We start from the raw sequence: 12476 nt of genomic DNA on the forward strand, positions 1-12476 counted from the left end.
GGTTACAAATCACTTGTGCGGCCCATTTTGGAATATTATTCAAGTGTGTGGGACCCATACCAAATTGGCTAGCAGGGGACATTGAACATATGCAGAGAAGGACAGCAGGTAGGTCACAAGCTTGTTTGATAGTCGGGACAGTGTCACTTAGATGTTGAAGGAATTGAATTGGCAGACTGTTGAAGATAGACTGAACCCATCCCAACAAAGTGACACTGACAAAGTTTCAAGATCGAACTTTAAATAAAGACTCTAGAAATATACTACAACCCACTGCATATCGCACCCATAGGGATCATGACGATAAGATTAGATTAATCAAAACACGCACAGAGGCATTTAACCGATTAAAAAGCCCTAAAACTGATACAGTGGCACTTACCCTCTGCCATGCACTTCACAGTGGTTTGTGGAGTATAGACGTAGATGTTGATAGATATTACCCATTTAGTTGTCATATAGTAATATTTCGTGTGATATAGCAAAAACTGCCCTCTACTTTATGAAATATCTATTTGTTCTTCTTGAATCAGTTTTATGGTTCGAACGGTGGGTTCTAAAGACTAATGCGAAGCTGTACTGTGAGGCATCGTAAGTACATTAATCATAATAAAGTGGGCTGCAACAGGTGTCTGTACTACAATGAATGTGTGTTGACTGGTTATTAACAGCTGTCAAGCTGCAATCTGAAGAGAAGGAATATGGATATGAAGAGAGATAATGGGAAATTGTAGATTTACTATAATAAATACTGTTGGTAAGATAGATCTCGGGTTTTAAAAAATAGTTCCAAGCATGCCAGTGTTTGTATCATTAAATTCAGAAGAAATTGTATTTTTGTATCTGTGTATACTAAAACATCTTAATTCTGTAAAATGTGTAGGAACCATAACAATAAAAGAATAAAATTTTGATCAAACAAAATATACAAAGAAAAGGCGCGCTGTACTCCATAGTGCGCCGTCTTTCAATTGCTATGGTGGACTGCTGCCTGTAATCTCTGGAGCCGCATTTCAAAAACGTGGTGTGGTTAAATATGGTGCAATGTGATAAAGTGCCAGTTACCTGTGATTTTAAATGTGTTTTAGTAAGAAAACCGAGAACTGCATTCTTACAGTTGACGTATATAAGCAGGTTTTAAGTTTTTTTTACAACATAACTTGAAACGCCGGGTGGTCTTGGTTTGTACCATGTGGTGAGGTTGTGTGTACAATCAACATGGCGTGTTCGGGTAGTGTAGAGTTTTCGAACGACGGGAGATATTTATGTGCTTGCGGACAAGACGGAAAGCTAAAGATATGGGAGACAGAGACAGGCCTCTTGAAACAAGAATATACACCCAATCTACATCTCGTCTCACCTTGCACGTGTCTGACATGGATAAGTTTACAGCGGCCTTCGGTAAGCCATGTGAATTTTGCGTTGCTATTGTGTATTCCACTTGTTTCGGGTATGAATATAACTTTAGTGTATTTAATCTTTCATAATATCTGTAATGCGCGATGTTTTCTAACTATTAGGCCTACTTTAATATGACGAAATCCAAAATTACCTCGGGTTAGATTTGGCGCAAATTCTCTTCAAAACTTAAATTTACATATCCAGCAACTGTTTCGACATTGAAACTCAGTTTCTGTTTTAAAAGTAACACACTCGATTTTTAGAAGGTGCATTCGTTGTTTAATTAATTACCTGAAAGGTTTTGGAGATGTAATGACTGTATTCGTTGGTTAGGTATCTCAGCAGCAGTTTATATCTGATATAGCGCCAGAGAAATTCTGTTGGTTGCGGAATGTTTTCAACATAGACCTATAAAGCCCATATGTTTTGTCCAATGATTAAGAGAACTTGAATGCTACTATAATCTGCCGCTGAGAAATTTGATATACATACAGTCATGGTACACTTTTGCACCCTGTTACTACGTGAAAATTTCCCTGAAGTTCTTTCAGCTCTTATGTTTGAGCATCACAGTATCAAAGCCGTCTGTCTGACACATCCCATGTAAAATGATCTGTACTACTATTGATTCAGTTTTCTGGTGCAGCAACAAGTATCTTAAAACCACATATAGTTTTGTCGCCTAAAAGATACTGTGTTATTGATACATTATTTCTTCAGTTTTACTTACTTAGTAGTGTATTGTTTGTTATTATCTAAACTGTGCTGTGTGAAAGAGATATTTAGCAAATCAGTAGGGCTATGTATTAGAGATACATTTATCCTCCAAGCCCTGGTAATACTTAATTCTATTCTAATATCATCTCTGTACATTATACTTGCATTTTAAACAATTTGAGTTCCTCAGATTTTCATTCTTTGTCTTGACTGATTCATTAATTACTTTAGTGTTACCATTTTATGTGGTATTTGAGCACCAGTTGAGACCTTGCATATTGAGCAAGATGGGACATTGATAAAACGGTGTACTTTCATTTGGAAGATAGTCAGTTCATAATGATTTAGGTCTCCATTATTTCCGAATATCTTATCCCTTATGACAGGATTGTTCCTGTGAAAGTGCACAAGGCTGGGGTGAAGAGGAGTATTCGGTGAGCCATGGCCATGACGTTTTGTTAATGGGTGCTGTCACATCACCTTTTGGTGCATATATCCTGTTTTGTTGGTCGGAAAATTCAGTACTGGCCATATTGTTTACCTCTTATTGTATGTTTCCTATGTTACTAACCGAAGAAAATGACCATATCAAATATCACTCCATATCCCTTTGCTGATACACTTCCCCAGTTATAGTTTGACCATCTCTAATGATCTGATGAATGGTGGAACTTTAAACCATAATCCAGCTTCCTTTCCTTTGAGATACGATACATCTTAATGATCTCTTAGAAGCTTACTGTGTGCCGTGCTTAAACACATTGAAGTAAGTAAATTATGATCACTAGGTCTACATTGCAGGTTACATATCTGAATGCTGTGGCACTGATACAATTTCTTGTCATTGTGTCTTCATTGTTTCAGCCCTATTGAGCTATTCATTTCACAACATTTAATTCATTTCATGTAGTTTTGTTTGATTACAAAGAGAAGCACATCTGTTTTTTTTTTCTTTTTTTTTCCCCCCCTCTGGAGCATAGGGGGGTTACATTAACTTATATCCATCTTGATATTAAGTTTTACAACTTACTGCTGAGACACTTGACAGCTGCCTGGCAACAAATGCAAGTAAATTCACTTCACCATTCATTTTGACCTGAGATCTAAACTTCTATCGTTCACGAACAAAATGAAAGATATCATACAATCTTAACTAATAAGAGTGGTGGTCACAGAATTTTAATTATCACCTCCAAAGATTCAAGCTGTGATCCTGCAACTTTGCAGTTGTGTTGGCACTTCTCTATGTATATTCATCTTCAATATGACTTGGTGGAGACTGGTTGTAAAAGTCTTAATTTTGGCTGTTCAAGAAACATTACACGTTCAAAATGATGTTACGGAAATACATGCTGTGCAAAGATTTCTTCATCCAAGGAAAGATTTAGTCAGTAAATGCCATTTCAGGAGAATGCTGGGCAGTGAGGCAAAATTTGATAGAGCAGCTGTGATTCTGTCCAGAATACAATGAATAGGGTGTTCTCATGAAGCAAAAGCCCCACTTGGACAGATTCCCGTGACACTTCATCTCAGCAGCCTCCTATAGCCTTGTCAGTAGATTTCAGTAGTGCGTTCTTGTGATAGTTTTTCCAGTATGAGCATAATGTGTTAGCAGCATACCATGACAGTTGTGAAAAATTCTGATCATAATGTTATTTCTGATGATGAATGTTTGTTGCCTTACTCCTTTGACTCAGGGTTATAATGATGACCCATCGTTCATCCATACTGATTAAGCACTTAAGAAAGTAATTAAGAACAGAAAGGAGGTCAGCATTGGTTGTAACCACATCAGTCTTTTTATTGCATTGCACATCTAGATTCCAACTGACAGTGCAGCTCATCAGGGCACTGCTAAGTAGTCGTGAAGACTGAATGTAATTATAACATGCTGATGATACCTGCACTGTCAGTTGAAATCTGCATCTGCGGTGAAATAAAAAGACTGATGACATTACGACCGATGCTGACCTTCTTTGTGTCCTGGATTACATCACGATTGTAGGGCTCAATCGGTGCGATGGAATCAAACATGATAAAGTAATATAGATTGGCCTGACATAGCTGCAACATTTCCACTGCTGTCTCAGTTTGGCAGGCTTTTTGAATGAGTATGAGCAGTTGTGGAACACAGTGGGTGGTGATATTTGGTAGCTTCAAAATGCTCTGCACAGTGTTGAAAACTGACCCATGACTGAATTTTCACCTTTCCATTGTCACCTTGATTTGATTACTTGTCTTCGGGTGTCAGTACCACCGCTACTCTTGTGATTTACACGTCTAGAGACAGAGAGATGGTGTGCCACTTCGCTGTTCAGACTTGTTCGACCACACTGGAAATGTTGGGCCACATACGCACTGTGTCGTATGATGATGCAGTGATGCTGTACACTTCCACTAACTCGACATGGATTTTTGTAGCATTGTTCCAAATACAAAAAATGAATAGCTGTATGATTCTTCTCTTTGTCACTTTATCAATGAGAATCGCACTGTGGCATGGGACTCTGTGTTTACAAGGACTGGAGTAACCGTGCATGGGGTGGGGGCAACATTAATCATGTACGGTATGTGGTGGTATTTGTAAATGCTTTTTACTTACCTTCAGTGTATTTTACTCTAAACAGCCTCTCATATCAGTTAAGTCATCAAATATGAAAATTAGGCTACATCTTTCTTTTTATCTAAAAGTAGGGTTTAGGGTACACACTTAACTTTTTTCATCCTGTAACTGGTTGTTTACATTTACCCCCATTGAGAGGGGATAATTGCAAACAGCAAAATAATTATAGGTAACTGTAAAAATAAAACCTAAGTTACTAAACAGTAAGGACCTACTGTTGTTAATTTCATTTTGCATTACTTTAGGTGTATAATTGTTTTAAATTACCCCAATATTCACTTTTCGTTGAATGAGAAGTGAAAGAGAAATGAAGAATAAAGTTAGTCGGTTATTAAATGCTTTGATCACTATTTTGTAGTTGTGATGGCCCTTTTGAAGTTCTTGGTATAGCAAAATTTTCTTTGTATAGAATGATCAACTAATGATGTGGTCTGTTAGGGAGTGACAGCAAGATGAAAACTGTCCGTCGTCACCAGTGGCCCCCAGTTTCAGTGGATCACTTCCCAAAGTGGGTTCATCTGCATTCAATATAAATGCAGCCTTGTTGATATCTCCAAGAACATACATCATAAAGTTCCCTTGCCATCATTTGAGCCTTCTGAAGATATTCAGGCCTTTTTAAAGAAACCTATGGATTCCGTATCATGAAACGACGGTACCAGTTCTTGCCTGGTAGGGCTATACCATTTTTAAATGAGGTGACTAAATTTACCTTTACCTTGATTTCAGGTGTACAATTATCTCAATCATCTACAAATATGGGGTAAATGTAAATGAACCATGGCCTAAAAATGATGTTACGACAAACCTTGAAAACTTGGACAGATATGAAAAAAAAAATAACACGTCGAACATGTGAAAACTACAGTAGGGCCTTAATAACTCATAGAAACTTATTTTGATGGAAAGGCATAGTAAGTGTTCAACTTACTGAGTCAGAAAGGTGCAAGAAATTGATTTTCTATCTGTCTTCTACACGTTCACAAAGTATCTGTTCACAACAATTGCGTAGATGTAGCACCAAAGTGCATAGACAGGAGTTAGCCAACATACACACACTAATTTTCCCACAATATTAGTCTTTGGTACCAGCGTTCTTAAATTTCTTGCTGCTTGTGTTTATAATTACCCTGATATAATCTAACAAAATTTTTTAGATGTAGTAATTAAGACAGCTATGATGTCATGCAAATATGCGTACTATCAGTTACAGTATAAGGACACATGTGAGACCAAGAACGTTTTAGAATGGGATTTTCTTGTTATTAAAGTCTTCAAATTTATTGGAAACTTAAAACTGTTAAGGTCACCAAGGTTATCTGATATGAACTGTGTAAATTAAAGAACATTATATAATAGGACCAACCGAATAAAGCTGTGCAGATACTGACCTCATTTATGGGGAGAGCTTGTTCTGCCTTGCCATTCTGATTTAGAGTTTGTCTTTTTCCTAAATCATTTCAGAAAAATTTCTGCATGCTTCCAACAGCAAGGCCATGGGGCAAGAGTAACTAAGCCTGATATTTTTTAAAAAAATATTTTTAATTGAATTTGTCGTAGTTTTCTGAATCTACAACAGTAAAACTTTATTCTTGGAAAAAATATTTTAAAAAAATCACAAAATTGAGAAAATAGTTAAATGAGGTTGGCTCTTCTGTAGTTGAGGATGGAAGACATTAAATTTGCTTTTTATATTGGGAACCATTTAAATTTAGGTTCAATCCATTGGTTTCACTTGTTAAGATTAAAGACCAGGACCTTATCTTGTGGATAAACTTCAGTTAAAGAGAGGTGAGATATTAAGCAATATGCAACTAATTTACAGAATCAGCTGTGCATTTAGTGTCTAGCCTGTGTGTGTGTGGGGGGGGGGGGGAAGAAAACCTTTATAATGTAACTGAGCATTCATAACAGTTCCTGTGGCTGCAGTTCTTTTATTTCAGGTTACACATGAGAAAACCAAATAAAAATATCTACTGTTCTATAAAGCAGTGTTTAATATGTAGATGACCATGTATAAATGTTGAAAGTAGTTGTGGCCCACATGTGACAGATCTTTGCAGATTACCGAAAGTTGGGATACCCCCAGTCGGCTTTGAACCATGACATCATCAAGATGAGGGGCACTGCTACTTCAAGCGTATTCAGTATGGTGACCTCAGTGAATAAACATCAGTAACACGTGAAATGTTTAACTCCAGCAATAAAATGAAGCCAACGGGACAACAATGGGAAGGGGGGTTTTGAGGAAGGACAAACTAAATGCAGGACAATAACAGTCATGACGCCATTCCAAACAAATATTCATCCAAAAATGATGTACATGAAATCGTCAAAAATCAACCTAACAAAAAAAGAAGCAAAAACACGCCGTTGGCATTTCACTTTACTTACACAGCTCAGAAGCCAGCAACTAATGACATTAAGAAACTCACTTGCAAGGCAACAAAAGCAAACTCTGAAAGCACTGAAAAACACACAACACAAAATCTAGTGGTTCACTAAAATCAGTGACAAACAATTGAGAAACAAAAATACTGTACTAGTAAGTGACACTTTCATTCCAACAAGCCTTCTGCAAACACAGTCCACTTCTGACATGCCTCACCTTAATGATATCACACAATACAATTACACAGGGTGTATACGTTCCGAGAGATCTGCGAGAAAACTGAATAACTGGGGAATGTTTTAGAATTCCAGGAATTTTTCATTGTCTTACCTTTGAGTTAAATTTGTGTAATTTTGACAGGTAAGAAATAATACTCAAACAATTTTTTGTGGCAATAAAATATAAACGAGAGAGAAACACCAGTGTAAAACTTGCAACAAAACATAGTGCGCACATAAGTGTCCGCCGACAGCAAAATGTCAAAGGCTTCAGGACGAAGACTATTCAATACTTCAGAACAACTGCTTTCAATGAGCACCATGTAACAGAAGTTTATATTTATACCAGGTTGTGGGGAAAATATTCGAAATGGTGGTTTGAGAAGTGTTACTTTCAAAGTAAATTTCCTTTTATGCAAGATGAATTACGTTAAGTGTGAAAATGTGTGATGAATTTCTTACATCACAGAGCAATTGACTCTCATTCAAAGCATAACACTTTGAGGGCCAGTTAATTAGAAGAATTTCGGCCCCAGAAGACTAGAAATTTATGTCTTCATTTAAAATTTTAATGGCACATTTGCGTTTGATACAGTGAGAGTCAGGAGGAAAGGTACATGCTTTAAAGGGTGATAGTATTCGTGATCCTGAATAAAAAACCTTTGTATGGGCGTATGCACTATTCCGAATGGTTTCCGAGATAGAGCTCAATTGATATCACTTCTGTACATTTTTCTTGAATAACTAGAAAATCGCACCCTCCAGTGAAAGCATGTCGCTGTTCAAAATTACACTATATCAAATTTCCTACAAAAAGGTTCTGTTCATTTTTTTTCTCTAGAACTAATGGCTCGTACGAAGAGAGCGCGAGAATGTTGAAAAATTGCGAGACGTGCATTTGTTGTAGCTTACATATTTTTGTAGGCAATATTGAGGTAGGAAGTTGAAACGAACAGTTTGATATGGGACACTTGGGGTCTATCAAGTCGGGAAGCTACCTCAAATTGGCCTACAAAAACTACGTAAGCTACAGCGCATGTGCATCGAGCGAGTTTTTCAACATTTCCGTGCTCTCTTCACACAAACCATTAGTTCTAGAGAAAAAAATGAATGGGACCTTTTTTGTAGGACATTTAATATAGTTTAATTTTTTATGCCAACATGTTTTTGCTGGAGGGTGCGGTTTTAGTTATTCAAGAAAGACGTACAAAAGTGATATTAAATGTGTTCTATCTTGGAAACCATTTGGAATAGGGCATATGTCCATATGAAGTTTTTTTTGTTCAGAATTACTATCACCCCTCAAAGCATGTACCTTTCCTCCTGAGTCTCCCTCTATATCTTAAAGAATAATACTCACAAAAAGGAAAAAAAAACAGTATTATATGTGAAAGCTTAGTTCTTCTTGTAGTTAATTTATGCCATAAACTTTTCCTATTGTGTATCTGTTCTACTTAACAGTGATGTAGCTGTTGGCTGGCTACATCAGGTGTCTTATGTTGGAATATCTTCTTTTATTTGGTGGCGAGATAACGTGATGTGAGCTGCGATTGGCTGACAAAAGCACATCACAATCTGGATTTTAGTGCTTTCGGTACTAACATGCTATGTTTGGTGAAATTTGTATTTATGCTTCTGTAATCTTAATACGAAAGTATGCAGTATACTTGTAGCTGCATATCAAAGATCTGTCCTAACGCTTAATGAAACCTTTGCCGCTAAAGGAATTGATGTTAACAGTTCAAGGCATATTTTCACCTGGGAAAAATCTGGATTTGTTTTTTCCTTTTCGTGTATACACCCTGTTACATTAAAAGTCAAAGATGACATTTGGTATCCCAGCTGTTTGGATGGTACTAAAATGTAAACCATTTAACACTTCCTGTAATATTTGAGTTGCGTTAGTTGGTGTTATTAGTGCCTCACTGGTTTACATTAATAGTGACTTATTGTTCATTCAGAAAATGGTGGGAAAATGTTGGCAGTGCATACAAGAAAACTCACAGAAAAGTTGCTAGCCAATACAACACCCATAAAGAAAAAAAAGGTTGGTGAACATGAAGATAATGGTACCCTCGCATGAAAAGGAACGTGAAAGTAAAAGAAAGTACAGGATTAAACTAAAATCTGTACTGACTGAGGATAAGTTTGAGACCAGTGCTTCCCTGACAACATATAAATGTCTTCATTCTTTTGGCAAAGTTGTAAAGGAGGTGCGTCCTTCCATACTATTAAAAACTCAGCAGTTATGGAGAAAGGTCGCCTGGGAATTGTTGCCTAAAAAGGTAGCAAAACAGATCTTCCAAATAAACAAGCAAACTTTATCTTGTGAATTTGCAAGGTGTTAATCTGCTCAAAGTACAAAACTTATTTTATAAGTGATAGAATCAGCTGGCAGTTATTTGACATGGAGTATTATAGTTATTGTAGACCCAGCAACTGAGAAGAGTTAGCTTGTGGAGCATAACATGAATATGATAGTAAAGGAAGATGCAAGAATATCCAAATATTGAAATAAAGTTTTTCAACTTGCACCTAGTTTACATTCTCTCATGTATTCAGATTCTGAGATTAGTGATGAACAGACATATCTTGAAGACTTGCAGACACACAATTTTGAAGAATTTAAGTTCAGGACCAGCTGTGGAAAATATAATGCCAAAAAGTCACACTACAAGAAGAAAATTGGCCAGATACAGGTATGCTACAGTTGCACAGAGGGCTGTTGAAGATGATGGAGAAATACACATTGTGTGTACCGGTATGCAGTCCGTAGAGGTGTTGAGAGTTGATGAGAAGGATGTACCCTATGCAGAGTTTAAACAAGTTTTTTGCTGTTCTCCCAAATCTCGACAGCAAACATGTTAGGAACAAATTATATTATGTATTTTCAGGAAATTGAGACTTTTAAATTCTGAACATGTTTTGTTAATACAGGAGTATATTGAGAACAGAGGATACCTGGTAATTTGAAAATTATTTTTATATAGCAAAAAATTTTTACCAAACCATGATAAATCCTCGGTGGAATGTAACAGTATTATCAAAAGGAAAGTTGCTACTCACCATATAGCGGAGGTGCTGAGTTGCATATAGGCACGACAAAAAGATTGCCACAAATTAAGCTTTCAGCCAGCATGGCTTTTGACAAAAACTTACCCCCTACACACACACACACACACACACACACACACACACACACACACACACACACACAGTCATGCTAATGCAACTCTCACACACAATTGCAGTATCTGGAAACTGAAGCCACACTGTGAGCTGCAGCACGAGTGCATGATGGGAGCCACAACTGGGTTGTGGTAAGGAGGCGGCTGGGGGAGGGCGGGGGAGACAGTGAAGTGCTGCCGGGGAGTGCACAGGAACGAGGTGGAGTGAGTTTGGAGCAGCTGTGTGCAGTTGGGAGGATAGGTGGGATAGACGGAGGGCAGGGGGAGAGGTGTGGGTGTGGTTGTGGAAAAAGAGTAGTAAAAAGACTGGATTTGATGGCGGAATGATGGCTGACACACTGGAATGGGAACAGGGAAGGGGCTGGATTGGTGAGGACAATGAGTAACGAAGGTTGAGGCCAGGAGGGTTTGGGAACATACAGTATATTCCAGGGAAAGTTTCCACCTGCACAAGTCGGAAAAGGTGGTGTCAATGGGAAGGATCTATATGGCGCAGGCTGGGAAGCAGTCATTGAAATGAAGGATGTTATGTTGGGCAGTGTGCTCAGCATCGGGGTGGGCCACTTGTTTCTTGGCCACAGTTTGTCGGTGGCCATTCGTGCAGACAGACAGCTTGATGGTTGTCACGCCCACATAGAATCCACCGCAGTGGTTGCAGCTTAGCTTGTAGACCACATGATTGGTTTCACGGGTATCCCTGTCTTCGATGGAATATGTAATGCTTGTGACCAGACTGGTGTAGATGGTGTGGGAGAATGCATGGGACATGTCTTGCATCTAGGTCTATTAGAGGGATATGAGCCGTGAGATACGTGGTTGGGAGCAGGGATTGTGTATGGATGCCTGAGTGTATTTTGTAGGTTTGCTGGACGGCAGAATACCACTGTGAGAGGGGTGAGAAGGATAATGGGCATGTCATTTTGAATTTCAGGGTACGACAAGAGATAGTCAAAATCTAGGCGGTGAATGTAATTCAGTTGCTCCAGTCCTGAGCAGACTGGAAAGATAAGGCTCAGGAGATTTGTTTTTGTACGAGGATGGGAGGATAATTGTGGTCTCAGAAGGCTTCAGTGAGATGCTCGGTATATTTTGTAGCTAGGCTGTGTGGAAGAGACTTCTTGGTATGGAACAGGAGGGGGTCAGCTGTCGAAGTGAAGGTATTGTTGGTGGTTAGGTGGTTTGATATGGATGGAGGTACTAACATAGCCATCATTGAGGAAGAGGCCTGCATCTAGGAAAGTGGCTTGTCGGGCTAAGTAGGACCAGGTGAAGCAAATGAGGGGAAGCTTTAGAGGTTTTGACCTCACCCTTGATCCACATCACAAAGATGTCATCTGTGAATTTGAACCAGGTGAGGGGTTTGGGATTCTGGTTGTTTAGGAAGGATTCCTCTAGATGGCCCAGGAATAGGTTTGCATAGGATGGCGTCATGGGGGTGCCCATAGCCATACACCAGATTTGTTTGTAGGTAATGCCTCCAAAGGAGAAGCAATTATGGGTGAGGATATATTTGCTCATGGTGACGTGGAGAGAGGTTGTTGATTTGGATTCCGTTGGGCATTGGGAAAAGTAGTGTTCAAAAGCAGTAAGGCCATTGGCATTAGGCATGTTAGTATAAAGGGAGTTGACATCAATAGTGACAAGCAGGGCACCTTGTGGTAAAGGGACAGGAACTGTGGAGAGTCGTGGTAGGAAATTGGTGGTATATTTATTTATTTATTTTTCATAGGAGGGTAGATTCTGGGTAATAGGTTGAAGGTGTTGGTCTACAAGTACAGAGGTTCTCCCAGTGGAGGCACTGTAACTGGCCACAATGAGGCATCCTGGTTAGTTGGATTTATGGACCTTAGGAAGCATGTAGAAAGTAGGGGTGTGGGGAGAAGTGCGGATGAGAAGAGAGAGGGAGTCCAGGGAGAGGATCTGGGATGGGCCTAAGG

General features: G+C 38.7%; 1 protein-coding gene across 1 annotated transcript in view; it reads left to right on the forward strand.

The window, feature by feature from the left end:
- Window positions 1-952: 952 nt before the first annotated feature.
- Window positions 953-12476, forward strand: part of LOC126272140 (WD repeat-containing protein 43) — a 92995-nt gene continuing 81471 nt past the window's right edge. The window contains exon 1 of the mRNA XM_049974754.1: window positions 953-1401. Within this exon, the coding sequence (XP_049830711.1) occupies window positions 1219-1401 (183 nt within the window). The 5' untranslated portion in view covers window positions 953-1218. The remainder of the gene's footprint in view (window positions 1402-12476) is intronic.

Source organism: Schistocerca gregaria, chromosome 5 (genome assembly GCF_023897955.1).
Source record: "Schistocerca gregaria isolate iqSchGreg1 chromosome 5, iqSchGreg1.2, whole genome shotgun sequence".
NCBI classification, from domain to species: Eukaryota; Metazoa; Arthropoda; class Insecta; order Orthoptera; family Acrididae; genus Schistocerca; species Schistocerca gregaria.